This window comes from Crassostrea angulata, chromosome 4 (assembly GCF_025612915.1).
Source record: "Crassostrea angulata isolate pt1a10 chromosome 4, ASM2561291v2, whole genome shotgun sequence".
Classification (NCBI taxonomy): Eukaryota; Metazoa; Mollusca; class Bivalvia; order Ostreida; family Ostreidae; genus Magallana; species Magallana angulata.
In genome coordinates this window covers 42,965,849-42,990,882 of record NC_069114.1, presented here as the reverse complement: position 1 = coordinate 42,990,882, position 25,034 = coordinate 42,965,849, and the positions used below count along the sequence as shown (strand labels likewise).

Genomic DNA, 25,034 nt, shown 5'->3' with positions numbered 1-25,034 from the left:
AAAATTGCAACTTACTCGCACAGGAGAGGATACTGTGACCTTGGTGTGAATGGACCAAGAAGTTGTACAGAGAATTCAGAGATTTTAGTGGCAATTGCATAAACATCACAAGTCTCATTTCCTCCTAGAAACAACAGTGAAAACCCTAATAAATCAGATTTGCAGCATAAAAGACCCCTTGGTATCCTCTAGTTAATCATTTATTCATTTATGCATTTTTTTGACTGGATAAAAACTTGAAGCATTTATTTCCTCCTTGGTCTATTTCTGTGAATTGACACTTTTTATACTATTCATTGGGGATGTTCATTCATGGGTAATAGAACACCCACAAAATGAACTAAAATTGAGACCCAACAAATACCAATAAGTTGAATAATAGTTACATAGAAACTAGAACTCACCATGCAGCATGCGATCAACCACAGCCTCAATGCTGGCGTTCAGCATGCTGGCCACCTGGTGAGCTGTCAGGTTCATTTCTTTCTGTGTACTGTTGGCCATGTGCTTCGACAGCTCCTCCAACTGTTTGTACGCTGGCATCTTGGCCATACTCTGGGTCATATTCCACAGCATCCATCCTTTCCACATCACCTGTGTGGAGTAGTCCTTGCATGCCATGTCCATGAACTGGTTCACCTCGTTAAGCGAGTTCATGACGTTGATCTGAGCCACGGGGGATAGGCTTTGGCGAGACAGACAGGCCTGGTACTCAGCCAGAGACTCACAGTGTAATAGTCCAAACCAGTCGGGGTACATCAGTGCCCGGCGGAAACTGGCTTCATGGTCCAGTAGACAGGCGGCTACTCCTTTGGTCTCATCTCCAAACAAAGCCATCCTGAAATTACATTTTTAATAGTAAATGGACACGCAAGACTTTATGATGAAGTAAATGCTACACTTCAGCTTTATTTCAAATCTGTGTACAAGATTCAAATGTAAAATGTAGCAAAGGTTATTTCATATTTATTGTATCTCATAACTCTATTGAATAAAGCCACACTTTTCATAAAGGGGGGACTTACTGTGCTGCACTCTCCATTGTAAGAGTGACATTCATCAACATGGGTGACATGCTGGCAAACACGACCTCCCCGGTCAGGTTGTTGGTCTTCTGTACATACTTAGACATCAACATGGCCTCCAGGACCCCCGACATTGGCTTGGTGTCCCTCATACTGTCCCCGGGTATCATCACATTGTACTCCATCACCATCTTGGCTATCATCTCCTTAGCCATCCTGTACATTGCCTACAATAGAGAGTTTTACAAAAAAGTAAAAAACATCATTCTCACAATAATAAATATCATCAGAAATCATTCCATGCTATGGTGAATACTAACTTCAAGTTTTACTCCTAAAATGAAATTATATCAATTTCAAGATAAGGGAAACCACCATGCAAAGTACTGTAAATTCCTTATAAAACATAAGAAATTAATTATCCATGTAAAAGAAGCACCCTTTGCAGACTTTAAGATCTTTAAGAAGTTTTGTGCTTGCAATTTGATACAAAACAGCGAAAGTGAGGAATAGAGTTCTCGCGTAAATGAAGGAATGTACACTATTGATAATGGTGTCCCACTGGTACAGTACCTGGTCATTTTGGACGACTTTGGTGAGGACAGAACATTTCATGGTCATAGTGGCAATGATGTCAAACATCTTGTTAAACACAGGTAGGCCTTGGACCGCTGAACAACCGGTGGTGTGATTGTACAGGCACTCTAGGGTCGTCTTCAGGTGAGTACTGTTCACTCTGTATAATGAGAGATATCAGTGCAATATTGAAAGACAATGACAATGTTCTATAGACAACTTCAATATTATGTCTTCATTTTCATATTTATTCATTATGACTAAAGCTACGAGGATAGCTCTTTCTGCACATAAAATAGATGTATTTGTTAATATGTGGGCCACATTTTATTTTTGAAGACATTATCTACATATATAATCTGACAGACTGTGGCACAATATCGTTTTTTAATATCAAGTTTTTCCTCTACCAAATTACATATAAAGTACACCTGGTAAATACTTACTTGCAGATATCACTTTCCACATCAAACCTCCTAAGACAAGCCATGTTGGCATACTCAATATCGCAGACTGGCATTGTATGGGGGTTGGGGCTACACATCTCATGCATCATGTTGGAGATGGGGCAGTGTCTGATGAAGAACCCAAGCTTCTTAGTCACATTGGTCATCACCTGGTTCTGTAGGGACTGACTGCAGCCCCGGACCTTGGAGGCTATACACTGTGAGGCCATGAATAACTCCCTGTCAAGTAACACAGGACATGGATTAAGTTGGTGATAGAATATATTGAAAGTTTATATTCTTAACTTGATATCTATAAGGCAATGCTTGTGGTAGTACAAACACATAATCATAGGGAAAAAAAAACCTCCCTATCCCAAAAGAATTTTATCATGACAGAGAGAACTTGCAATGAATAAGCTTTACATGCTCGTTAGAGTGAAATTTTTTCAGCTTGCCTTAGCAAAAAAGACTTACATGCACACTTGATCATAATCCCTGGGCCTAGCCTCCTTGGCTGCTTTCATTTTCTCCATGTCTGACATCATCACCAGGCTGTATAACATCTGATGATCCTGCACACACTCAGCCACATCTTCCACCTCACACTGTGCCTCCTTCTGATCTCCGTACATCATTCGGCTCATCCTCTCACAGGTTGCGTTATCTCGGGCCATCATCCCGGGGCAGTAATCGTAGCCCAGGGTCTGCATGATGGTTTTCAGTCCTTCGTACACGGCGATGGAGTCGTATTCACCACACCTGTTGTAAGCTTGGGCTGTCCTGATCATAACCAGAGTGGCGTTCAATTCACTGTTCAAAGAAAATATTTCTTGTCAGAAAACAATTGTAAAGTACTTAAGAAATTGTTCAACATACTTTGATTTGCTCGATATATGTAAAAACAACAAGCACATAATGAATGTGTACATAAGATACACTCACTAGCAGATAGCTGCCCCTGACACTGTTGGTTTGTTGATGGCCGTGGCCAGAGCCATGACACTGCGTAGTCCACACTCATACTGAGACTCGTCACCGGCACAAGCGCCCTCTAGAGCGGTCCGCTTTATGATTTGTCCGAGCTGACCGGGGGCCTGGTTGTGTCGGTACATACAGTGGGAAGTATGCTGGTCCATACACCATGCAGCCTTATACACGTCCCTGTGTTATTGACCATTACATATTAGAAATTGCCATAATAATGCAAAACTATATAAAATAAAGGGACAATACAGTAAAAAACATCCCTATTAATGCTCATCGTACATCAAAATGGATTAGAATTAAACTGAAATAGCCATCACATTGTAAAATCACTTAAGGTGGTATGGGACACTTCCATGTTGTGGCACATTATTTATAGAAATGAACAATAATATTGTAATTCTATAAATAGCTTCTTTCCCAAAAATGTCACTAAACAGCATAGCGCAGTTGTTTAGAGGTTTTACTTCAAATCTATAAGTCAGGAGTTTGAATCCTGCTGGGGATTTTAAATTTGTTTACCTTTCCAAAAATGTTTAAAATATCTTTTTTAATTAAATATTGTGAAATTTGAAAATTCTAAACTAGTGAAAGTATTTAATTACATGTATAATGTACTTTAATCCACATTAACATTGACATACATGTATGTCCCATACCACCTCATATATCCAGTTTATAACATTCAGAAAAGTCAGCAAACTTACCTTAGGTTGGGCATCCTATTCAAAACCAGACTGGGCACCAGGTCCATGCCACACTGAATGGCTGTGTATGGCTGACACCTTGGATCTTTTTCTGAATAGAAAAAAATTCCCATATTCAAAAGCCAATGTTTGATGAAAGCCATGGAATACCTACATAGTATACATAAATTTCAATCAATTTCCATCCTTACCTTTGTGTGTGGTCATCAAAGGCTGGTTACACCAGCTTCCGTAGCAGGTCATAAAGTTCATTGTGTCGTCCTTGTAGTCATCAGCGGGATAGGAACAGCCCTTGTAGATCTTTCCCTGGATGATGGTGGTGGTACACCCTTGTCCAGGCTCACAACTGGCAATCCCTTGTTGGTTACATTCCTCATTCTTTGTCATCCCATTACATTGGAAGCATTTGGAAGCTATCAAGTAAAAAAAAATATCATTGACATTCATTCATGGCTTACAATTAATTCTTTCTTTTTTACAGTTTGTAAAGAATGGATATGCTGCTTACGTTCACAGATTTCTTTGACGACTGCAAAGAGTGCACTCATGGTCACATTGAGCGTGGCTTGGGACTCGGATGGGATCATGTGAGCATGCTGCTGCAGACAGTTCGCTGTCTCTGCAAGCTCGGCACAGGAAGCCCATTTCTTCATCTTCATTGCTTCCATTGACTTAGACAAGTAAGAAATAGTATAGTCAGGCGAGACCATCTTCGTCATGTTGGGCATCATCTCACGTACTTTTTCTCCCAATTCTGCAGTCATCCATCTCTGCATTTCCATGTCCATTTCTTCCTCAGCTTCTTCATCCATCTTCATTTTCAGTCCCATCTTCTCCATGGTTTTCTTTAACATGGCCTTGGTCATCTTGGCATAGAAGAACTGCAGCATTTTTGTACTGTCTCCCATCTGGATTACTTCTTTTACAGCTGTCCTTATAAGAAGAGAGTGATTGAGATGCATCTTGTGCTCCACTAGAGTTTTATTGATGACTTCAATGGCCATCCTCATTACACTATCCTTGTCATCCATACTGATCATCATTTCCATGTGTTCAACGAATGCCATGTCTGGAGCAACTAAACCTCCTTCCATCATGGTGAGCTTGATCAACCCTGAAACACCCATAAGCACATCTTCCATTCCATGATTGCCTTCATCTTCCTTCTTGCACTCTGGAGCTTTACCGACCACTCTTCCAAGCCATCCAGCGAACATTGTCATCGCCTCACTTCTGGATCCATTCAGTTTATCTTCCATCTCCTTCTGCAACCTTTCATTCATTGCATCAGGTATACTCATGTTTTGGTCCGTGTAGAATTTCATGGTCTGTACTACAGAGCCCACCTTGGCTAGATCAGCGGTCAGGAGCACTGAGGAGGCTGTCTTCCAGAGGAAGGAAGTGACACAACCAAGGGCTGGCATGCTGTTACAAACATTGTCCAACGTTTCCATCATTGGTCTCAGAGCATCATGGAAACCATAACTGGTCTTCACATCACAGTGAGCTAGCTTGTCCATTAAGCATTTTCTTGTCTTTGTAGCAACCCTGAAATAAGTCAATTAATGTAAAATTGAAATAAAATAACTTCTGATTTTATGGACTTCTCCAAATTTTCTCTTTCTAAAATGTCTGCTGCAAACATACTTTATTAAGCATGTTCAATATATTTTGCAGAAATTGAATTTTAAACTAGTCACATACATGCACATCTTGGTGGCTGAGGATGGCAAGAAGTGACGACCCGCTAACACTACTTGATGGAGATCTTCCAAACACTCTTCTGCCTCTTTCATTTCACACTTTGCGTTCTCCATCTTGGGACAAGGTGAAGTGTATGTTGTCTCACATTTGTCACCCACCTTGTACATCATCAACGCCAAATTGCTGCCCAGCATGGAGCTGGTCATATGATCACAACCAACTGACATGGCTGCATAGCAACGGACAGCAACATGGTGTTTTCTGAAAAAGAAAATTTATTGACAATTCATAATTTGACTACACATTTAAGTTCCAAAACCTCCTCTACATAATAAATCATTGCACATTGATTTTTTGGCCAATACATATCATATAGTATCATTGATATCTTATTCTACTCTACCAGTGGTATTTACAAAAAAAATTGACAATTGATTTTTTCACTTTGAAATGCAATTCATTTCTTAATATTGATAATCACCGAAATCAATAAATTGATGAATCATTTTTATTCTGAAATTGGCTATTTTGAAAAATTCTCAGACTTGGATTTGAGGAAATATGAGCAAGAACATCACATCTGACCAAATGAAACATGCAAGAAAGACTTCAATAAAACACTGCCTTGCCCACTTACAGACAGAGTCGGTCCCTGGTCGACATTGGGTCTAAGAGTTCCCTGTCCATACTCAACATGCACTCCATGGCAGTGGCCGGGTCACAGCGACCAAATTCACGGTATTTGGCCTGGTCCACGCAGAATCCATCTTCAGGGGCCACACTCATGAGCTTCATCAGGGCATCCATGTTCTCTCTAATGGCTCCTCCCTCAGACATAAAGTCCCTCACCCTCTTCTGTATCTCAGAAACATGATCAGTGCTCTCAAACATCTTCTTCATCTCAGCATGCATCTTCTCCATTTCCATCTTTGCTTTCTGCATGTCATCCATATTGTCTTCCATCATGTCTCTCCTCATTGAGTCTTCTTCAGAGTCTTCCCTCTTTTCTTCCATATCTTCCATCATGTTTTCCAGCATGCCCTGGGACATCATCATTTCTCTGACCTCTTCCATCTCTTTGTCTGACATCTCCTCTGACATTGACATTCTGTAGAGAGCCATCTTGCACATTCCCTTCCCATAATGCATCACCTGTTTGATCGTATCCATTGCCATGAACTGTGCTGTGGGGCTGCATCCCTTGATATTTTTCCAAACACATGGACTGGCATATTTCAACTCTCTGCAAACACAAGTCAAATAATCTTAAGTAAGTACAAAGAAACAAAGCAGGACTTACATCATTTACACAAGTCAAGAAATGAATACCATATAAAACTTTAATTACTGAAAATCAGTAGTCTTGCATTATATTTTTTACTTTTAATTTACAAAGTTTTACTTACTTGCAAATATGCATGATGTTGGACTTGTTGATCTGGAGGATAGAGTAGGAGAAATGCATCATACACCAGGATGCATGTCTTGGATTACAATCCTCTGTCATCATATCCATATCTTCCATATCAGGTTCATCCATCATTCTTTCATTAAATAAAATTCAAGTCTTAATATACATATCATTATATTGAAGGAAAAAACCAAGTCAAGCTCTTTGAAATGTTCAATTTTTTCTAAACAATGTCATACCAAAGACATTGCTTATGTTACCTCTCTTTGTCAGTTTCTTCGTCATCATCATCTTTCATCATTTTATCCTTTTCCATTTCATCCTTTTCATTATCATCATCCTCATCTTTATCCTTCATCATATCATTTTCCTCTTTGTCCATTTCTTCCCTCTCTCCATCAGAGCCCTGTTTGCTATGCACCCTCTCGGCAATCATTCCCATCACAAGCTTGATAGAGAGGTCGTTCCTGGCCGCCCCATACATCATGTCCATATACATCTCCTCATACATGCGCTGGTTCTGTTCCCTGACATCATCCGGACACTGTTCGGAGTGCATCAGCATGGAGTTGGACAATTCGAACATGGTCTGCAACTGTGAGGTGAATCCATACGAGCATGTTGCTGAAGCATTCTTCATGCACTGATAATAACCCATTCGATACCTGAAAAACACACAGAATAAAAAATACTGTGTAATTCATCTTTTCCTGAAAGTCAAATGGTATAAATTTGACACTATATCAGGAGGTTTGACATGATTTGTATTGACTGCCACCATTTACCAACCTGCACAAAGCCTCGGTGTCCTCAGGTCTTAGCTGGCCGATGTGCATCGCCTGCATTGAGAAGGACAATACACAGCCCACCGCCAGGTCTTTAGCACATGTTTCAGGTTCTGCAAATACAAACCAATATCTTATCAAATTACAATACAAACTTACATTTAATAATACTTTCAATACATACTTGCATCTAAAAGGTATTAATGTGTTTATAAATTGAACAAAGATGTATTCTCTTTCCATTCACTTAGAATAATACAGGAATTGCCATAAAAATAAAAGTATTTAACTCACCATCAGCAGCATTAGCAGATAAGGGTGTTAGTCTGGTCATATCTAAAAGAGACCAATTGTAAATCATCGAAAGTATTCAGTGTTATAACCCACAAGGATATCTTATGTACACTACCTAACATCAAATTCCTCCAATTAACAAATAAAAGTTTAACATTTATCATCATAACTTACTTAATTTAGCACATGTTCCGTTCACAAAGCCCTCAATATCCATGTATGATTTCTTCATGGTCATCATGATAAACTTTTCTCGGGTGCTCTTGGCCTTGCTGAACAAAGACTTCAGGCAGCCATGATACCTCTGAGCCGATTCACAGATATCCCACACTCCATACTTTGGACTGGTGAGGGCGCTTCCTAAGCTCACTCCCATTTCATCAGAACATTTGGCCAGGTCGCTATTGTCAAAGGTCACCCCCGAGGCCTGATACAGCCCTGTGGTTTGTCTTTGGCAGTTGAAGTGTCTGGTAAGGTAATCAGCGAACTGAAGCAGACCTTTGTTGATGATGGAGGTCTCTAGTGGGAAACAGGTCTGCCTGGACAGCTCATTTTGAACGGAATTAAACAAACTACAATTACGGAAAATATGCTGTAGAGTTATATACAAACTAAAATTATAAACTTCCGGCAGAATATTTACACCACCAAGGTGTTTGAACACGTTAAACCAACAGTTTTTTTCTCTCCTTTTTATTATTGTTTCGTTCGTAATTGATATTTTACAAAATACACTGAAACATGGTTATACAAACAGGCTTATAATGAATTGACACGTGCAACGAAATTGTTTATATTCACCCTGACTTTCTTACATGTCGAAAACTTGACAGATGAAACAACTATGCTTGAAACAAAACACAATTGCCCGTTCCTGGCACTTCCATATTGGCATGTTTTATATTACACTCAATCATTACAGTAAATCATTTTTTCATCTCATCTACATTAATTCATCTCTTTATATAAGATTTGTCTTACCCACATTGGGAACCAGTCATTGTTGTAGACTGAGCAACAGCGTCCGTAATTTTCTCCATTGCCATGGCAATGGAGCAGTTTCCTATGATAGGACACACAGTATAGGAATCGTAGACCTGAGCCAGTACTGAGCAGTTGTAGTTAGCAATGAGCATGCCCGGCCGCAGCAGCCCCTGGATCTCATGGACAGAAGCAGGATGACAATTACTGGAGTTCCTCATTACACAGTTGATGGTGTCAGTTACCAGTCTGTAAAAATATACGGCAGTCAGTATTTTATCAAAATTAAAATAGTAATGTTTATAGTATTGTATTTTTCTCATCCATGTTGACATTTTGATACACTGGTTCTATTTCAAGATACATGTATCTGAGATTGGCATACTACATGTACAGTTCAGTTCATAGATTCCAGTGTTTGTTAATTATTTGCCTTCAGAACTTGTTTAGTGTTGAGATATTGCTATAATTATAAAACAATAATCCAGTAAGTGTTCACAGCTACTGACCCACAGTACTTCTGTTCAGTCATGGCCGAGTTTTCCATGGTCAGCTCGTAGAACCTGCTCACACACATCCTCATGTTGTTGATCTGACAGGTGGCTCCAGGAGTGGTGCCTGCCATCTTGGTTAGGGGACACATCATGGCATCCAGGTGGGGACAGTAGAAGTGGGTCACATTGCCCATGATCTCTACTCCCTCCCTCACGTTCATCATTTCTTGGTGTGTGCAGTTAGGTGCATGCTGTTCAATGCACTGGGCAATCTTTGAGGCTCCCCTACAGGGCAGTTTTAAAAATATATAGACCATATCATCTGTGATCATACTTTACTATTTCATACATAACTATCATATACTTTACGTAGTTAGTATAGTTAGTACTTTACTTTATGTGAATTACTTATACAAATCATGATACTATCTTTATATTTGTATAAACTAGAGGTACTGTAAGCAAGCTCACAATTGATACCCCCCCGCTAAGATAAAAATCATAATGCATGTATTTTTCCAATTATAGAAAATATTGGATGAATCTATTTCACCGTCCATTTTCTATAAATAACAACTGCTCTATTTTTTTTAAAACTGTTGGTCATAAGCAATATTTGTGTGAAGTAAGAACATTCAATGCTTCTCCATAAGACAATGACCTGACATAAATTTTGCACTTTTTCTGCCAGTGACCTTGACCATGCCCAAATGACCTTGGGTCAAGGTCATGACGCACCCTTCGGTCCTAAGCAATATTTGTGTGAAGTAAAATCATTCAATGCTTCTCCATAAGAAAGACAATGACCAGACATAAATTTTGCACTATTTTTCCCAACGACCTTGACCTTGCCCAAATGACCTTGGGTCAAGGTCATGACATACCCTTAGGTCATAAGCAATCTTTGTGTGAAGTAAGAACTTCCAATAACTCTCCATAAGAAAGATATTGACTGGACACAAATTTTGTATTTTTTCTGCCAGTGACATTGACCTTGCCCGAATGACCTTGGGTTAAGGTCATGACACACCCATAGGTCATAAGCAATCTTTGTGTGAAGTAAGAACTTCAAATAATTCTCCATAAGAAAGATATGGACCGGACACGAATTTTGTATTTTTTCTGCCAGTGACCTTGACCTTGCCCAAATGACCTTCGGTCAAGGTCATGACACACCCTTAAGTCATAAGCAATCTTTGTGTGAAGTAAGAACTTCCAATGTTTCTCCATAAGAAAGATATGGACCGGACACGATTGCACAGACAGACGGACGGACAGACTGACGGACAGACAGACGGACGGACAGACGGACAAGGTGATTCCTATATACCCCCCCAAACTTCGTTTGCGGGGGGTATAATTACCTTTATGACTATATATTATATGCACACTGTTCATATGTTTTGACATACTGATGTACATTTGCCCGGCTGTTACAAGTTCATGTATGTGTATGGACTATTTTTATATGTTGAATCTATTATTTAGGCATTTCTATCTAATATCTGTAATCTTGTATGCCCTCTGGGCCCAAAATTGGAAATAAACTATTATTATATTATTATTATTATTATTATTATACTTTATTAATTAATACCAATGAAGTCAAGGAATTTGTGTAGATCTATACCTAAAATTTATTTGGATAAACTAAACCATATGATATCAAGAATATCATTCTTCTGCAATTGGGAACTATTACAGCAATTATTCACAGAATTTGTGATGGTCAGGCCAGTTTGATCACTGGTGCCAGATAGCTCAGTTGGTAAGTATTGAACCTGACTACTGATTCAGGGGGCTCAAGTTCAAATCATGATCTTGTCATCATTTCTCTTATCCCATTACACCAACAACAAATCATCTATTGGGTCTTACCAGCAGAACTGGTCCATGTCTTGGTATGATTCTCTCTGGGTCAGGTAGTGCAGGCCTCTCTCCACACACCTGTGGGCCAGGGAACAGTTGGGCATCTCAAGGCTGGTCACCACAGAACAGCTGGGCTCGGTCACATTCTTGAACCAGTCGACAGTTGACAGGAACGTCTGCTTCCTGTTGTAGGTACAGGTGGCTGTCTTACTGACAACACACTCCTCCATGTACAACCTCTCCCTGAAATAGACAAACACTCCAGTCTAATGTATTTTGTTTTGCCTCGGACTAGAATGTCGCGACGCCATTGGATGAAACGCGTCACGTGGCTGCCTTACAAATTTCTTTAAAAGGCAAGCGTCAAAATTTATAGTGCAACATGGCGGACGTAACGTTATTTGAACTGATTTTCTACACAAACGTTTGTTTACTTATCAAACTTTAGGTCCTCGACAAAACAAAACACTTATTAGGTTTGTTACTGACTGTTTAAAGACATTTGTGGGGTCGGTAAAGTCCATAGAAGGCTCGGCTCCGCCTCGCCTTCTATGGACTTTACCGACCCCACAAATTTCTTTAAACAGTCAGTAACAAACCTAATAAGTAATATTGTACTGTAGAATCAATATATGTAGAGTCCCTCCCAGACAGAGTGAGACTAGGGTCTCATATAATTAATTTATATACTTTATTAGCAGAACATATCATTACTTCAGCTCATCACATTTTCTGGCTTAAGTGGGGAAAAAAGAAATTAATAAAAGTAAAACACAGTACTGTTACAGTGAACATGCTTATAATGAATTATAACTTAAAGAGAGGTCAGTTTTTAAGTAATTGAAATATTCATATACATGTAGATTTAAAGAAATGGGTATCTAGAAAGATACTCAATATATAAATAGTGCCTGTTTGGGAGGGTAACAGTTGAAATTGACACCCCGAGAAAACCATTGTCAACCGACGCGAAGCGGAGGTTGACAATGGTTTTCGAGGGGTGTCAATTTCAACTGTTATCCTCCCAAACAGGCACTATTTATTTTGTTATACTGAATGTCTTTTTTAAAATTTTTAAGAAAATTTTACTGCTTTTATATAGGAATAACGTGAATTCTACAGCGAACCGTACGCGCATAATTTTCGCGCATGTAACATTTTTTAATATTACCCGTTGCCAAGTGCGTTGCTAACGCTGAGGGTAATAGTAAATATTATTAACTGCGTCTTAACCAATCAGATTTCAGTATTTAACATGAAAGTATAACAATACAAATTGCTTACCAGCAGATATCATCATGTTCCCCTATAGGAGCGAACGAGGAGGTCAGCAGTCTCATCACGTAGTTAGCCATGCATGTTGCAGCATGGGCAGACTCACAGCTACTGGGCTCTGAAACATCCCAACTAATGTTATAACAAACCAGAACAGGCTTGAAACAGCACAAAAAACATGAAATTTGACCATGCATCTTCTCTGTGCAACAATGTACAAAACTCTTCATCTAGAACAGCATTTATCATCATGCTTTAATGTTATGCCATAATTCAGTTCTAACTGTAAACAAAAATTGAAATTCAAGAGACTTCAATTTTGGTCAAACAGAAAAACTACTAACTGTTAATTCCTTATTTTACATGAGTACTTAATTCTGCGATTCAACTGTTTTGTATCAAATCGCGAGAATGTAAAATTGCAAGCACCAATTTTTTGTTATAATTTCCTAAAGTTCAAAACTGAAAAATAAAAGCATGATTTTAAAATCTGTGAGGGTTGCTTTTCATGATTTTATTTAAATGTTAATTCCTCACATTCAATTAAGAATCTACAGATTAGAAACAGACCTGGGGGCGGTTCCTGCCAGTCCACTGGTTTTGACATGTTCCTTGCTATTTTACAGACAACATCGTCCTCATCACAAACCACACCAGTCCAGTCTGAAAATACAGTAAACAAACCATCACATAAAACTGAATGCTACTTAATTATCTTTTTGTATCTTAGAGCCAAAGGCAAAATCCTGCTGCACTCTAGTGTTATGGTATAGACACTTTTTTGGACATTCTTCATGAACTGTCTGTACAACCAATGAATTCCATAGAGTACGAAACTAGCTTCACTATTTACAAGAACAATGTTTTGAGAGATATTTAAAAACTGCTAATCTCAACCAAAAGAAATTGATACAGTTACATACATATATACTAAATTAGCACAACTTACCCATAGGAACTCGGTTACAGGACACGTCCATCAGAGCTTTAGTAAGCATGCCCATGCTTCCTGCCATGACCTTGGCGGAGGGTGTGACTTCTGTGTAATACACACACCTGTCCAGTACCACTGCTGCTGCACACATCTCCAGGGTCTGGTTCTTGGTGGGCGGGGTAGAGTACGCCTTCTGTACAGCCAAACTGTAGCTGGATGCACAAACTGACAGCTGAAACAGGGGATCTCTAGCGACCTCAGGGTCTCGGGGTTGGGGAATGCCGCACCGCCTGGGGTCCCTTAACAGAACATCAGCAAAGACGTAGCTGACAGGTGCCCTTTGGATTGGGTTACAATCCCGAGTCATTATTTCTATACAGGTGTGGGTTTTATTAGCTTCTCTGAAATAGGAAACAGCATTTTAAAAATACTTGTTATCAATTTGATCCTAATAGTCAATTTAAGAAAATTTCAATCAAAAAGAAGCACTAAAAGGTTTGATCCTGATCACAAATATAATTTCTTCAATTTCACATTGGATGTTGGTATCTAGTGATCATAACATCAGTAAGTAAGTACATTGTGTATGTTTATGTATGGTAAGTAAGTACATTGTGTATGTTTATGTATGGTAAGTAAGTACATTGTGTATGTTTATGTATGGTAAGTAAGTACATTGTGTATGTTTATGTATGGTAAGTAAGTACATTGTGTATGTTTATGTATGGTAAGTAAGTACATTGTGTATGTTTATGTATGGTAAGTAAGTACATTGTGTATGTTTATGTATGGTAAGTAAGTACATTGTGTATGTTTATGTATGGTAAGTAAGTACATTGTGTATGTTTATGTATGGTAAGTAAGTACATTGTGTATGTTTATGTATGGTAAGTAAGTACATTGTGTATGTTTATGTATGGTAAGTAAGTACATTGTGTATGTTTATGTATGGTTTCTTACCCACAGAATTGGGACTGTGCTACGTTCTCGAGATTGAAGAAGCAGTTGTGCATGGCTAGTGACGGCTTACAAATGTGTTCCCTCTCCATAACATCCACTGTCTTCTGTAGGACATTCAGGTTGCTGAGCATGTCTACAACAATGTAATGTATTAAATGTACTTGTATATCTAAAAGTATGGTTAATTAACTGTGCATGTATATCTACAGTAAGTACACTACATTACATATATACATGTATATAATAATGTACATCAGGTATCTGTACACACTAAGAAGACAATTTGGCAAAGAAACTTAAATGTTTGATTTTACTAAGCCTCTACCTTTGGCTCTCACTGACTGCTCTCTAAATGCCTCCATCATCCTCGTCTTCATCTGATCAGCAGTGAGCTGGTCCTTGCTCTTCAGGGTGGCGTTAATGGCCGCCTCTACGATGGAGAAGTCACACAAAGGCTTGAGAGGTGTCACCACAGAGGACATCCAGCTGACGGCCGCCATCATCTCGTCCCGGGTCACGGGGCAGTCCTGAGTGTGGAGGTGGACACAGAGGAACATCCTCCCCACCATGCTGATGGGAACAAAAAAAGTAAACCAAAATTACAGCGATTACACATCAAATTCCGGCTTAAAGCAAAGTTTGTTTCATTTCCATTACCTTAATCAAAGGCCTGAAGGGCCACAATGGCGTCGAGTTAAAGTTAATTTGAAGAGTAAAAACCTAAATAATTTTTTTAACAAGTGAAAAGCTGTCAATGTGACAGCTAACCGGGTTTTCTTTTTATATGCGAACTGTAACCATAATCCATGTCAACCCATATCCAGTGAAATAAAGTACCCCATATGCAATATTTTGCTAAAAAGACTTAGTTCAAAAGCTGGTATTTTTTTCATAAATAATCAGAAATAAAAATCCTAGAAATATTCACACCTCTGATACATGTACAATTAATCTGCAAAAGAACAACTTTTTATCTATAAAACTGTAGGAAAAGTTATATGTACAATGAGGTTTCTATATATGCAATATTTTGCTAAAAATTGACTAACTTCAAAAGCTGGTATTTTTTTCACAAATTATCAGTAATCAAAATCCTAGCAATATGCACACCTCTGATATATGTATAATTGATTTGCAAAAGAACAACTTCTTATCTTGAAAACTGTAAGAGGAGCTATCCGTACAATGAGGGTACGCTATATGCAATACTTTGCCCAAAAATGACTAAATTTTTTGATTTTTTTTCATAAATTATCAGTAACCAAAATCCAAGCAATTTTTTTTCATAAATTATCAGTAACCAAACTCCTAGTAATAAGCACACCTCTGATATATGTATAACTGATCTGCAAAAGAAAAATTCCTATCTTGAGAACTGTAGGAGGAGTTATCCGTACAATGAGGGTACCCTATATGCAATATTTTGCCAAAAAATGACAAAGTTCAAAAGCTGGTATTTTTTTCATAAATTATCGAAAATCAAAATCCTAGCAGTGTGCATACCTCTGATATACGTATAATTGATCTGCAAAAGAACAACTTCCTATTTTGAAAACTGTAGGAGGACTTATCCGTACAATGAGGGTACCCTATATGCAATATTTTGCCAAAAAATGAGCAAGTTCAAAAGCTGGTATTTTTTTCATAAATTTAGAAAATCAAAATCCTAGCAGTATGCATACCTCTGATATATGTATAATTGATCTGCAAAAGAACAACTTCCTATTTTGAAAACTGTAGGAGGACTTATCCGTACAATGAGGGTACCCTATATGCAATATTTTGCCAAAAAATGACCAAGTTCAAAAGCTGGTATTTTTTTCATAAATTATCGAAAATCAAAATCCTAGCAGTATGCATACCTCTGATATATGTATAATTGATCTGCAAAAGAACAACTTCCTATTTTGAAAACTGTAGGAGGACTTATCCGTACAATGAGGGTACCCTATATGCAATATTTTGCCCAAAAAAATGACCAAGTTCAAAAGCTGGTATTTTTTTTCATAAATTATCGAAAATAAAAAAAAAATTAAAAATAGAAAATGTTATTTATCACATAACTAATAAAATTACAACTCATTACAAATTTGCTCACCTAATTCTTAAAAAGTTTTGAATTTCAATTGAAAATTTAAGTTTATAGAAATATCTTAGGAGTTAAAAATTTTTTAGATTTTTTTTCTCTATTTTATATGAAAATAAATATTAAAATTATTATTGTGTTTAATCTTATATATTGTATACTGCTGATAACCACTCTGTCTCTCAATATCAATTTCATCTAAAATTCACAAGGATCCAAATGACACGGGCCGAAAAGATCAGGGGTAGATAAAAGAAAGCACCCATTCACGTTGTTTACAAAGTGAAAGTAGTTCACTAATTGGTTTAAAATAACTTTTGTTTGTAGATGTACTTATCGCTCGATTAGGAAGTTTTGTTTCTACAAGATCAAACATTTGTGCATTGTCAATTTTCGATATGGATACAAAATAATCTATTTTGCAGGCTAGTACATTTCATAACCAAATTGAGTATGTAAGCCCAGCTATCGCATGTGTCTCGGTGCTAGTGTATTCATCCGCTGAAACCGAGACATATTGTTTTCAATAAAATGTGAACATTTTTAAAGACGGCAACCATTTCGAATCTGCAAACTTGTTTTGTTGACGTACAGTTCTGCTCGAAATTGAAGTATGTCATCTATTTTTCTTCAAACACATACGAAAACTTTGCACTCATTTGAGTTGTTTGGCTCCTAAAAATGTAACTTCCGGACGTACGATCCCTAGATGGCTTTCGAGCTTCGCTCGACGCCATAAAAATGTATAATAAATTTATCATGTATAAATACATTAAATTTTATAATAAGTTCCTGTTTTAATTTGTCAGTGATTGGTCAATTGGTCACTTACCCACATGTACGGCTGTCATTTTGTCGAGCACTCTCTTCCCAAGGTGTGGAGTTTTTACACATCTCAGCTGCTCTCATGCTACAGGTCTTGTTGTACTTGGGTATCCCGAGTGTGGCTACAGAAAACATATATGTAAAAATGTGTCATAAACCATCAACTATATTTCTGTTGATATCATGACACAAAATATTCACGAGGAGTGATTCTGTATTTGAATGTACAGAAATAGATTCTCCATGACAAAATATTCAGAATGAAAAGAAAAATTATGGTAATAAAAGACCAAATATAAAATTAACCTAGAAAAAAAGTCTATCAACTTAAAAAAATATATCTTACTGCCAATAAATTTAGGAGCACAGGAGTCGCCGAGTAAGGACACGCCCATCTTTGTAGCCTCGTACAGGTTACTCATGTCCTCCATTGTGCACTCCTGTGTCATCACTGACTTCACAATGGCTGACTGAGCCTCAGCTGCTGCCCTGAAAACAATTCACAAACCGTCTAAATCTTGAACGAAACTTGCATAGCTAAAGTGCGGCATACTAAGATATAAAAATAAATCTTGAGGGCTTCAAAAGACTATCTAAAGTAAATTATCATTATTAAATCTTTCAAAATTTTATTTTTTAAGTCAATTTGTTGTCCCATGTCAATGCAAGTTTAATTTTCAAATTCAGTATGCATATAGTACAAGTAAATCAATATTACCCCGACTTCAATTTAATGGTCAGGTTTTAAGCCAAATAGTGACCTTGACCCTTGTCACATGTTTTTCCTTTTAAGTTTTTAACTTCTGTTTGAGATGAAAATATGTCAATGAAATTTGAATATGACATACTTCTGGTGTGGTATTTCTCACCAGTGCATTGTTACATCATCTTATCTACACATAAAAATACATAATAAATGATGTAACAATGCACTGGCCAGAAATGGTACTCAGCGAGAACTGGTCGCATGCCAGTATGATGTGAAAATCTAAAATGCCATAGAATTACACCAATCTTGGAAAATGTAAACATCACATCTACAGCAGTGATGGATAATAAAGCCTTACATGCAGATCTGGTCCTGAGACAGCAGTGGGTTCTGAGCCAGATTGGTGAAGACGAGGGTCAGACACCGGCCACACTGACACATCTCTGGCTCGGCGAAGCAGCGGACCATTCCGTGGGTACTGGCAAACTGGAGGACATGCTTATACATCTGCTGGCCACCGCTGGACACACACTTAGAGGTGTGGTGGTGCATACACTGCAACAGCTGTTTCATTCTCCTGCAATGTAAAAGTTGTCAATATTTAATACCAGCTTGAAGCTTGTTTAAGTTTGCAAAGAACCCATCTCCTGTAAATACTACCTGTACATTAAAATTTTACAATTTTATACAAAGTTGGATGTTCATGATTATTTTGATTTTTATGTTTATAGTACCAACTGGAGGTGTATAACAGTTTGAACCTTCATCTGATATCTTTGTAGCATGTATAAATAAATATTTTAGTCAAGAAATGCTAAATTTGACACATGTAACTGGTACATGCTATTTATGTTCTAAACATGCTTATCCTGTAAACATAAACATCTGATTCTGTAACTCATTAATGATAAGTATTTTAGAAATTATGCAGTTTAATTTTTAGTTATTAAGCAGATAACTCACCTACAGTCTGTGTTCTCCTTTGAAAATAAATCACTCACTGCATGCATTCCACAAACAGCTGCCATCTTTGGATCACAGGTCTTGTCATCTGTAAGCACCAAATTAATGTCATTTTGGGCCTGGTCTTATAATTATGCATTTGTATATATAAAATATCTAATAATTCTTATAATAATAATAACTCTAAATGCCAACAGAAATCAAACCATGCATAAAAATCTCCCTTTATTAGGTACAAGAAGCAATATGACCAGGTCTAGCTGCACAGATCTATGCACACAGCATTCCCACTTTCGACTAACCTTTGATGGCTGAGTGAGACATGTAGTTACAGTCGGGTTTGTAGCAGGCGTATTCACACTTTCCTCCACTTAAGCACTGCGTCTCCTGATTCAGGAGCGGGATTCTCCGGGCACACCCCTTACTGATCCACCCCAGCTCCTCTGGCTTGACCCTGTGGTCCACGGCTTGCCTCTTCTGTCTGTTATTTGTGGCGTTGTTAGCTCGGTCATCAGTTTCATTCATTGGTTTCAGTGTGGTTACAGTGTAACACATCTATTAAAAATATTACAAGAAATTCTCATACACATGAAATTAATTTCAAGCAGGAAATATTAAGCATATCATTCAACACATTTATTTTGTTTCAATACCATTAAGTATCGTTTCTCATTTTTTAGTGTATGTAAGATAGTTGGATTTATCAGTTTCATTTGCTATCACAGATACCTGGTTATGCCCCTTGCATGTTTCCATTGGCTGCATATTACACTCCTCATTTGATTTGGCATTCTTACAACTGAAGCATTTTAATAGTTTCTCTGCAAAAAATTATGTTGAAGAAATATTGGCCAATCTTCACATATGCAATCATTTTAATAAAAAAAAAACAGCCAGAGTTGAAAACGTTATAACTATTTTTTAATCGAGACTTATCTTTAAAACAAAAGTAAATTCAATGATGGATTAACAGATAAATCATAATTTACTTACTATCGCATTCATCCATCAGAAGCTGACCAATCAGATGCAGTGAGGCATTGACCATTGGTATTTTTTCCTTAGGGAGCTGTTGTATGTGTGTCCCCAGACACGCTGCTGCTGACAATGCTTCCTTGCATTGTGTGGGTCGGTCCTCTGGGAGACCCCAGGGCCAGCCCTTTGACTCCTGGGGACAGGTCTCCGATTTCTCCATGCTGTTCACTATCTTCACCAGTCTCTGCAGGGCTTTCAGTTGCTCTGCGTATGATGGAGGTTTTGGCATGTTCTTCATGTATTCTTCAGTCATTTTCTTTACCTCTGATGTTACAGCTGAAATATTAATTACAGATTATACAATATATCCATCTCTAAAAGCAATAGGTTTACGTACAAAAAAGAAAAACTTCTTCATCTACCAATCTACATATGATTGTTATATGTCCAAAGAATGACAAAACTTGTAAAATCACTCAGTATTTTGTAGTAAACCTACAATAGCAAACAAGAGGCCCAGAAGCCACATTGCTTTCAGCTCAGATGAGCTAAAAACTGACTGAGTGTTTTTATTATATTTCTTGTTTGAACACTAGTAAACCAACCTTCTCCCATTCAATAAACAAGTTCCCTGATGTTGCTCAAATTCCTGATATCAGTTTTTCCTGAGCATAACCTCTTATTCCTGCAATAATCATACCCATGCTGTTTTTCTTTAAGCACTTATTCTTCAGCAATTATACAAATGATTATTCCTACAGTAGCTATACCACACCTTCTGGCATCATGTCCTCCGACACTCCTAAGATCTTCTGGGCCATGACGGCAAAGTGGAGTGCACACTCGGAGGCCTTGAGTTCGGCGTGACATGAGGGGGGTACCAGAGGCTTCAGCCTCTTTCCCAGCTCCTCCCTGACATGGTGGGACTCTTCATTGCTACAGCCAGTCAGACTCATGTCCATACATTGCTGAGTCTTCCACACATCCCTGTCACAACACAAACAAAGTAACGTGATGATCAATGGTTATCACCAAAACAAAGTTTCTATCTTTAGTTAGCTCACAAAAGATTATTATAACTCTTTTATGAGTATTTCTTCCTATTAGCTTAATCTATATTCTGAAACATTTTTGTAAGCCTAGAAGGTACAAGCATACGTAGTGAACATGCAATATGTATCAAATATACAATGTATCAATACTTAAATTGGACATTATAAAACTTATTATGGTTTACAATAATGACTGTAACAATTTCAACATGAGACTACACAAAGACGTCTACTCACACACAAGGCATCTGACTCCTGTCCCCCTCCCTCATGGTCATGTTAAACTGATCGACACACCAGCGGGCGGTGCAGGGGTCACAGGTGGCGGTGGGGCAGAGCCTGGTCAGCCTCTGAAACACGTCGTGCATGGTCCAGTACACAGAGTCCCGCTGACACTTGTCGCATCCTCCGGCATGTCTCCAGACACACTGCCTCAACTCTGGCAACATTCTGAAATCAGTCACATGGAACACATCAAGCACAGGAAGCAAACTTGATTTACTCTGTATTTGGCTATTTATGCCCAAAATTTTGCTTTGTTCTATTTTTTCCTGTACACAGCTGTGTTTGAAGAGACTTATTGAAACATATGAAAATTTGAATAGTAAACCTTGCTTAAATATAGCCAGTAAAAATGGTCAAATAAATGGGGTGATCGTTTCATGCATACCACAACATTGTAAATCAAAACAACTTTTATGCTACATATATACACCATTCTTTTAATTTATTCTTTACCTTGTCACTATTTATCAATTTGTAAAAGTTTCAGAAGGATTTGTAATCAACATACTGTAGATTCCTAATTAAAAGCGATTAATTAATATCCTTGTAAAATCACAAGAAGCAACCCTTGCGGATTTTAAAATCTTGCTTTTATTTTTCAGACATTTTTGAAAATTATTACAAAAAAAATTGTGCTCACGATTTCATATTTTCCCAATTTGACACAAAACAGCAGAATCACGGAACTAAGTACTCGTGTAACATAAGGAATTTATAGTATTGTCAAGAAAGTTACCTGCAGACAGACTCCTTATCGTCTGTCTGGAGCATTCTGGTATGGAGTGAATTCAAACAATACAAAGCATCAGGGACACTGCACATTGTGCTCTCCATCTGCATGTCACCCAGGCAGTGGTCATTGTCCCTGGCTGTCGACTCGGTCCTACGGTTAGAGCTACAGAGACCTCTAGCAATGGTCTTCAGGTCCCTGTAGGTAGCTTCAATGTTCTTCCTGACGTGAGGCATACAGTTAACGGTGTTCTTTGCTATACAAATCTCAACTGGAAGAAGATGCCTATTTGAGAAAGAAAAATATATTTAGACAGTTTCACGACAGGAATGTTGATCTGAATTCACTTTAGGAGTATAGATTAAACACTTTTCTCTATAGTATTCTTTAACTTAATTTTCCCTTTATTTTTTTTTTACTATCTATTAAGCTTCATAATCATATTTAACCTTTTATACAATTACACTTTGATTAGTTGAATAAAAGCTTCTTCTGTCTTAACTCATTTCAATATAATCCATTTTATTTCTTTACAACCATTAAAGACACTGTACTTATCAAATATAAAAAAAGAGAAAATTGTTCCCTTACGAGCAGACAGCACTCTTGGAGTTCATGTAGTACTGCTGGGATATGGAGAGACTGAGCATGCCCAGACACTGCATAGCCTCTTTTTCTTTACACTCCATCTTCATCACCTCAGCCCTGAAGGAGTCCTTGGCAACTTCCTTGCTCTCCAGACAAAAGCCCTGGGATTGGACCAGGTTGTTCAAGGTCCTGGCAGTGTTCAGGTATTTCATGCGCATCTTAGTTGAACACTGCATGGTTGACCGAAGGATGCATTTTTGCAAGAACTCAATGTCTCTACAATAAAAATCGGTAAAATATTAAATAAATATGTGAATATAGATATGTACAGCTGTTCTGGTTATTTTTGACAAAACAAAGATAAAATGCAAATTTACAAATTACAAAAATGTAATATAGGCAATTATAACTATCAAATACACTCATGAAAGTTTTTCAAATACATAGAAATACATATGGGTAGAAATGTTAAATAGCCCAATGGTGTATGAAATTGGTGAGTAATGTATGCAAAATCATTTGAAGCACAATCATGAAAGGCTTCAAAGAAGATTTGAAATCAATGTAGTGACTCTCACTGTACCAAGATGTCAATTATGATAAATAAAGTAGCTTTAATAAGTTGAAGATGACCATTGACTACTCAGCCCCCTTTAATTTTTACCTGCAGGTGTGTTTCCTATCTACCATGGGGTTGGCTCCACCAAAGATAGCCAGGGCTCCTAGATACTCCGTACAGCGAGAGGCTTCCTCCTGCATGCAGTAGGATGACTCTGAAAAAAAAATGTACTTTACCTCAATCTTACACAATTAGAATAGTTAATATTTACTGACAAACATCTTTGGCCTCTACTCCACTAGGAAGGTTACTGCCTAAAAGAATCTGTGAGTAATGTCACAGTGGCATTGAATTTAAATCATCACTTATAACAAAAAGAAGCTATTACATGAAATTTAGCAATATTGTGTGATCTTTTTTAACACAACATTGAATTTGCAGCATATAAATCTGAGAGTTTACCATTCATGGTTCTGTTGAAGAGCTGAGACATATTCCAGTTCTCCATAGCCATCATCTTCTTCTCTTCCTTTGTCATATTCATCTTCATCATCGCCTCAGCTACAAAATATGACAACAAAGTAGAAATATCATCAAGTATATATTTATTCACACCTTCACTTAAACAATTCAAACTTAAGGTAAGCAAGCATGAAATTACAGCTTTCTCCATAAGTAAGAATTTTTGTACGCATATGCATTTCATAAAATTTTGTCTGTTGATAAAATAGCAAAATTTAATTACTAAAAAGCTCATCTGAATCATGACTCATGTTTGTAAATAGTTTGTTTTTAATACTTACCAAATCCAGAATAGCAACTGTTGAGGTCAATTTTGTGTGCGGCTGTCCTCCACACACCCTGTAGCAGGGGAGGTAAGTATGTGCTCTCCCTCTCCAGACAGTGCCTGGTCTGATTCAGAACTTGACACATGTCCCAGTGAGTCGCGGAGGAGTTCTTCATGACGGCAGTAAAGTTGTCAGCAAACCGCAGGTAACAGGTGTCGGTGTGCATGTAGGGAACCAGTGGGTTGGTGTGTTCCATTACAATTTCTGAGAAGTTGCAGCGCCCACCCCTGTAGTACTTCCCCAATTCTTCAGCAAACATACGGATGTCTTGGGCAATTGACAACCTGGTTCCATTGTCACAGCCGACAGTCTTTTCTAACATGCATTTGGCAATTTCCTCTCCATTACTGCAAAAAAAGTTTGTTCATGGTAACAAATCTTCTTTACATTCCTTTATCAATACACAAAATAAAATTTCTACCACATAATTACATCATATACAACCTGAATTTCAAGTCTATATGTATTTCAATTCTAGAAGATAAGTTGCATTAATTGAGATAAAAGTAGATACACAATTATGTAAAAGCTATATCATTATCAAGAAATTAAGATATAAAAATCCTCAGAATTCAAAGAAGATGGTAGATTCGTCAGAACTTTCAATAAAAGAAGGCAAGATGAAATTGTTCATAACGTAAGATATCAGATTTATCTGCTTCAAAAACTAAATGTGGTTATTAATGCTGGTGGTTAAGTATCGTATGCGTTAAACTTGTCTGAAGACAAACTATACATGCCGGCACTAAATACGCAAATGCATGAATAACTACACTAAATCTTTTATTTTTTTTTACCATACACATGTGGGTGCTTTACGCAGTTTTAAGCTTTCTGCGTAACTAGAGTAATTTTTCTCCATGCATATATAACCACTTTTACAGTATTATAATCAGCAAAATAAACTACAGGAAACAATTTTCATTAGACAAAAAACCTTTTTCAAATGAGTAGCTAAACTCTACG

The 25,034-nt window shown here is 37.6% G+C and overlaps 1 protein-coding gene across 1 annotated transcript in view; it reads right to left on the bottom strand.

Annotated features, from left to right (window-relative positions):
* LOC128180465 (uncharacterized) overlaps positions 1 to 25,034 on the bottom strand; it is a 71,602-nt gene that overhangs the window by 17,048 nt on the left and 29,520 nt on the right. The window contains exons 33-71 of the mRNA XM_052848589.1: positions 24,024 to 24,415; positions 23,683 to 23,781; positions 23,326 to 23,434; positions 22,665 to 22,937; positions 22,080 to 22,358; positions 21,296 to 21,508; positions 20,782 to 20,993; positions 20,025 to 20,342; positions 19,761 to 19,852; positions 19,334 to 19,586; positions 19,032 to 19,119; positions 18,427 to 18,645; positions 17,706 to 17,848; positions 17,367 to 17,481; positions 14,774 to 15,018; positions 14,449 to 14,581; positions 13,504 to 13,889; positions 13,125 to 13,217; positions 12,564 to 12,672; positions 11,289 to 11,522; positions 9,426 to 9,695; positions 8,917 to 9,165; positions 8,110 to 8,507; positions 7,936 to 7,977; positions 7,646 to 7,754; positions 7,117 to 7,521; positions 6,852 to 6,989; positions 6,083 to 6,688; positions 5,446 to 5,706; positions 4,250 to 5,289; positions 3,933 to 4,154; positions 3,742 to 3,832; positions 2,993 to 3,211; positions 2,525 to 2,860; positions 2,048 to 2,287; positions 1,599 to 1,761; positions 1,026 to 1,252; positions 405 to 838; positions 16 to 124 (exon numbers count right to left, since the gene is read on the bottom strand). Of these exons, the coding sequence (XP_052704549.1) occupies positions 16 to 124; positions 405 to 838; positions 1,026 to 1,252; positions 1,599 to 1,761; positions 2,048 to 2,287; positions 2,525 to 2,860; positions 2,993 to 3,211; positions 3,742 to 3,832; positions 3,933 to 4,154; positions 4,250 to 5,289; positions 5,446 to 5,706; positions 6,083 to 6,688; positions 6,852 to 6,989; positions 7,117 to 7,521; positions 7,646 to 7,754; positions 7,936 to 7,977; positions 8,110 to 8,507; positions 8,917 to 9,165; positions 9,426 to 9,695; positions 11,289 to 11,522; positions 12,564 to 12,672; positions 13,125 to 13,217; positions 13,504 to 13,889; positions 14,449 to 14,581; positions 14,774 to 15,018; positions 17,367 to 17,481; positions 17,706 to 17,848; positions 18,427 to 18,645; positions 19,032 to 19,119; positions 19,334 to 19,586; positions 19,761 to 19,852; positions 20,025 to 20,342; positions 20,782 to 20,993; positions 21,296 to 21,508; positions 22,080 to 22,358; positions 22,665 to 22,937; positions 23,326 to 23,434; positions 23,683 to 23,781; positions 24,024 to 24,415 (9,564 nt within the window). The remainder of the gene's footprint in view (positions 1 to 15; positions 125 to 404; positions 839 to 1,025; positions 1,253 to 1,598; positions 1,762 to 2,047; positions 2,288 to 2,524; positions 2,861 to 2,992; positions 3,212 to 3,741; positions 3,833 to 3,932; positions 4,155 to 4,249; positions 5,290 to 5,445; positions 5,707 to 6,082; positions 6,689 to 6,851; positions 6,990 to 7,116; positions 7,522 to 7,645; positions 7,755 to 7,935; positions 7,978 to 8,109; positions 8,508 to 8,916; positions 9,166 to 9,425; positions 9,696 to 11,288; positions 11,523 to 12,563; positions 12,673 to 13,124; positions 13,218 to 13,503; positions 13,890 to 14,448; positions 14,582 to 14,773; positions 15,019 to 17,366; positions 17,482 to 17,705; positions 17,849 to 18,426; positions 18,646 to 19,031; positions 19,120 to 19,333; positions 19,587 to 19,760; positions 19,853 to 20,024; positions 20,343 to 20,781; positions 20,994 to 21,295; positions 21,509 to 22,079; positions 22,359 to 22,664; positions 22,938 to 23,325; positions 23,435 to 23,682; positions 23,782 to 24,023; positions 24,416 to 25,034) is intronic.